Source organism: Sminthopsis crassicaudata, chromosome 1 (genome assembly GCF_048593235.1).
Source record: "Sminthopsis crassicaudata isolate SCR6 chromosome 1, ASM4859323v1, whole genome shotgun sequence".
NCBI lineage: Eukaryota > Metazoa > Chordata > Mammalia > Dasyuromorphia > Dasyuridae > Sminthopsis > Sminthopsis crassicaudata.
In genome coordinates this window covers 280140299-280144116 of record NC_133617.1, presented here as the reverse complement: position 1 = coordinate 280144116, position 3818 = coordinate 280140299, and the positions used below count along the sequence as shown (strand labels likewise).

The 3818-nt window shown below is 43.0% G+C and overlaps 1 protein-coding gene across 1 annotated transcript; it reads left to right on the top strand.

Moving 5' to 3' along the window:
• The first annotated feature begins 788 nt into the window (after nt 1-788).
• On the top strand, nt 789-3167 carry MSC (musculin). The gene is made up of 2 exons (XM_074278868.1): nt 789-1619; nt 2623-3167. The coding sequence occupies exons 1-2, from the start codon at nt 1047-1049 to the stop codon at nt 2707-2709; spliced, it is 660 nt and encodes a 219-aa protein (XP_074134969.1). The 5' UTR covers nt 789-1046; the 3' UTR covers nt 2710-3167.
• Nucleotides 3168-3818: the final 651 nt, after the last annotated feature.

Genomic DNA, 3818 nt, shown 5'->3' with positions numbered 1-3818 from the left:
TGTCCAAGGTCACATAGTTACTAAGCTGTAAACTAGAATTCAAAGTAAGGTTTAATGCTTTTCCATATAGCAATGTGTGTATATTTACCCCCGGAGTTATATCACTTTAAAGCTTATAAAACTTATTTTCACGTTTACATCAACCCAGCAAGGAAGGCAATGCAAGTAGTTTCTTCCTCATTTTACCGAGGAAATTGAGGTCCAAAGAGTTTAAATGATTACCCCCAAAGACAGAGCTAGTAAATGCCAGATCATCAGTCAACTAAGAGAAATTAAACATGGACTATAGAGACGACTCTTTGTTTTAAAAATGCTGAGGGGGAAAAGACAGAGGAAGACAAACTTTATAATGGTCAGCGATTCTTGGTTATAGAAAATTTTGCTCCAGTTTTTTTGTTTGTTTGTTTGTTTGTTTGTTTGTTTTTGTTTTTGTTTTTTCCTCCCCTCTCATCCTGCTCTCTCCTGGGCTATCTGGGCTCTAGCTCCAGCTGTAATATTAGAGCTGATCAGAAGGGTTGAATGAATGGTTTGCTGGAAGACTTTCTCAGTCCCAAAGCCAAGATAAAGCACAGCTTGCTCCTGGTTCCTAACAGTTTCCCCAGGGGACCACCCCTGGGCAGGGGGAGCGGCCCGAGTGGTCTTCGTTCCCGCCCATTAGTCTCTCCTTTTGCTAATAGTAAACTGGTCCCCACCCCTTGCCGCCCCACCCTGTCTATCCCCCTCTTCTTTCTCCCAGATGGTTTGCTCCGAAAGTTGTGGATAAATTCTCCTGTCAAAAGAGTAAGCCCTCCGCACATCTCAGCGGAGCTAGTTGTCCGAGCCTCAGTTTTCTCTTTGTTACGCTCAGCCTCTCACTTGAGCGCACGTTTCTGACCAAGGTGTCCGTGTCTGCGTGCAGCGCCTGGGCTCCCCGCCGTCGCCGTATGTGCTGACTGCCCTATCTGCTGTGTAGAGTTTGAGAGAATTTGGGAGAAGGAAAAGGACTGCGTGGCCTGGAGTGGAGGTCAAGAGGGACTCTGAAGCTCCTAGAGGGCTCGGCTGACGTGATGTCCACTGGCTCGGTGAGCGACCCTGAGGAGCTGCCTGACATGGAGCTGCGTGGGCTGCAGCTGCCGTACCCACCCGCGACATCCTCCAAGAGGCAGCCTCGCCGGGGACGCAGCAGCAGCGAGCTTTACCTCTCTGCGGACAATACGTCTGCAGAAGAGGACGAAGATGAGGACGTAGAGGAGGAAACTTGCAGCCTGGGAGCACCCCGCACGGCTAGCGGCAGTTGCAAGAGGAAACGGACTCGGGGAGCTACCGGGAGTAGTGGCGGAGGCTGCAGCAGCAACAGCGGGGGCGGCAGCAACTGCCCCAAGAAGTCTCTGCTACCCAAGAGCTCATCTGCTGAATGCAAGCAATCTCAAAGAAACGCGGCCAATGCCAGAGAAAGAGCAAGGATGCGAGTGTTGAGCAAAGCCTTCTCCAGGCTTAAGACCAGCTTGCCCTGGGTACCCCCTGATACCAAACTTTCCAAACTGGATACACTCAGACTGGCCTCCAGCTATATAGCGCATCTTCGGCAGCTGCTGCAGGAAGATAGATATGAGAACGGCTACGTGCATCCCGTGAATCTGGTAAGAGGGCAGAAAATAGTTACCCTCCCCTCACTCCAATTCTGGAGTTTTCCTTTGCCTAGATTTCCAGCACACCGCAGCTTTTGGGAAGTGTGAGGGTGGCGGGGAAGGAGGAGATGCTTAGTTCTAGGGGAAGAGACTTGCAGAAAGATTGAGTTTGGTTTTGGGAATTTGGTTTTGGTTTTGGGTAGAGAGGCTTGCTTCTACAACTAAAAATAGGAATTCTGTGCCTTGGAGAAATTTATTTCCTCGAAATTGAGGAAGGCGATCCATATTACCAACCAACCAATCCCCTCGAAAAATCACTCAAATTATTGTTATGCTCTCATCGTTTTGTTGTTTTGTACACTGTGTGCAATGCTGCTTCCAGTGACCTCATGTTTGGCTGATTTAATAGTTCCGGTCTAATTTTCAGTTAGAACTCAGTCCACTATGCTGCAGAAATCTTGCATTGCGAATTGCTCCACCTGACTCTTTCCAGTTGATTATCTCTCCTTCCCCTTAGATGTTATGCTGATTATTTAAGATGTGTCTCTGGGGGAATAAGGAAAAGTTAGAGCTCTATAAAGCAGATAGCTCTCTCTTCCTGCTCTCCCCCCAACCCCCCTCCCCTCCGCCTTCTCTTACACTATTAGAAATGAGCTTTCGGAAAGTCCCTCCCAGAAAAGCCAATCCTCCGCTTGAGAATGGGCCATATTCAGTTCGCCTACTTCTAGAACACCAAGCTTTCTGTGAAAAGACAGGTCGAAAATTTGACCTCTCTTTTATTTTGAATATCTCAAATAAAATAAAATACATAAATAAATAAATTCTCGAATAAGGACCTTACATAAAGATTTAAAAAAACAGATTTTAGACAAAGGCTTTTGCAGTGTTCGCAAGGAATAAATTAAGCCAAAATCACTGAGTGACAACAAACACCTGCAGATTAAACTCATAGTCTATTAAATAGCATTAGGTAGTTAGCTCTCGTTCTAATATATTGCATCGCTTTTAATTGCAGACTTGGCCATTCGTGGTTTCAGGAAGACCAGACGCTGACACCAAAGATGTTTCAACAGCCAGCAGATTATGTGGAACTACAGCTTAAATCGAGGGACTGACTAATCAATTTAATTGGATTACTCTTTAGACACTTGTTCTGGGGGGGGAGGGAGTGGGAACGAAAGTGGTAACAATAAGCTCCCTTTTTCTAAGTTAAAGAATTATTTCTTCCCCTCCTTCAACCAGAGAATTGAAGATATATGGTGATATTTCTAGAAAGGTCAGGGAGGTAAAATCCACATCGACTTTCTCTGAATAACCTAAAAGAACCATGGTTCTGGAATGCAATAACCCATATCTCCTGGAACGTTATCAGTATTACTCCCCCAAAGAATTTGTCATAAAATAGTTTTAAAGCATTGCAGGAATATGCTTTATTTTGTAACTAGCAGGTAGGAATAAAAATCAAGGTTCAATATTTGTCTATAAAATCACCAACAACAGTGTTATTTGCACTTCAGTGCCAAGCAATATTATAATATAATATCATTTAAAAACCAAAAATATATATATATTGGTAATATATTTGGTTGATACCTCTTGAGAGCTTCTATCCTTTGTGATAGTGATGCAATATGTGCAGCTATGTTGTTTTTTTTTTACTGTCTTTTAAAGGACAATCATCCATGAAATACATACATTCCCTATTAGTTCCCCTCAATATGGCTAGGACAGTTTTTTTTTTTTTTTTTTTTTTTTTAACATTTCCAGTTTCTGCACTGAATTTTACATATTATACATACAGAAATAGATCCCATTCCTAACAACATCCTTTCCTCCCCTAAGGACCCAAAGGATTTCGAGCTGAAGGAGACCTTAGATATTAGACAACCCTCTCATTTTACAGTAGAGGAAGCAGAAAAAGAAAAAAAAGGTGGAGTGATTTGGTCAAAGAATCATTGAGGGATTAGGCCCAAATCCTCAGATAGCAAATTGCACAGTCTTTTCAGGGCACTGTCCCATAGGCCTTCGTGATTAATTTCTAAAAGAAAATAATTTCTTTCTTTAAAGAAAGGGGTTTAGAGCCAATACTTCCTGTGGTAAAATTCAATGCTTGGTTTTAACTCTGATCTAATCCTGAGAAAAGAACTTTACAAATAATATAAAACACTTTTGATGGCCTGGGAAGAATGGTTGGGTTTGTTTACATTATTA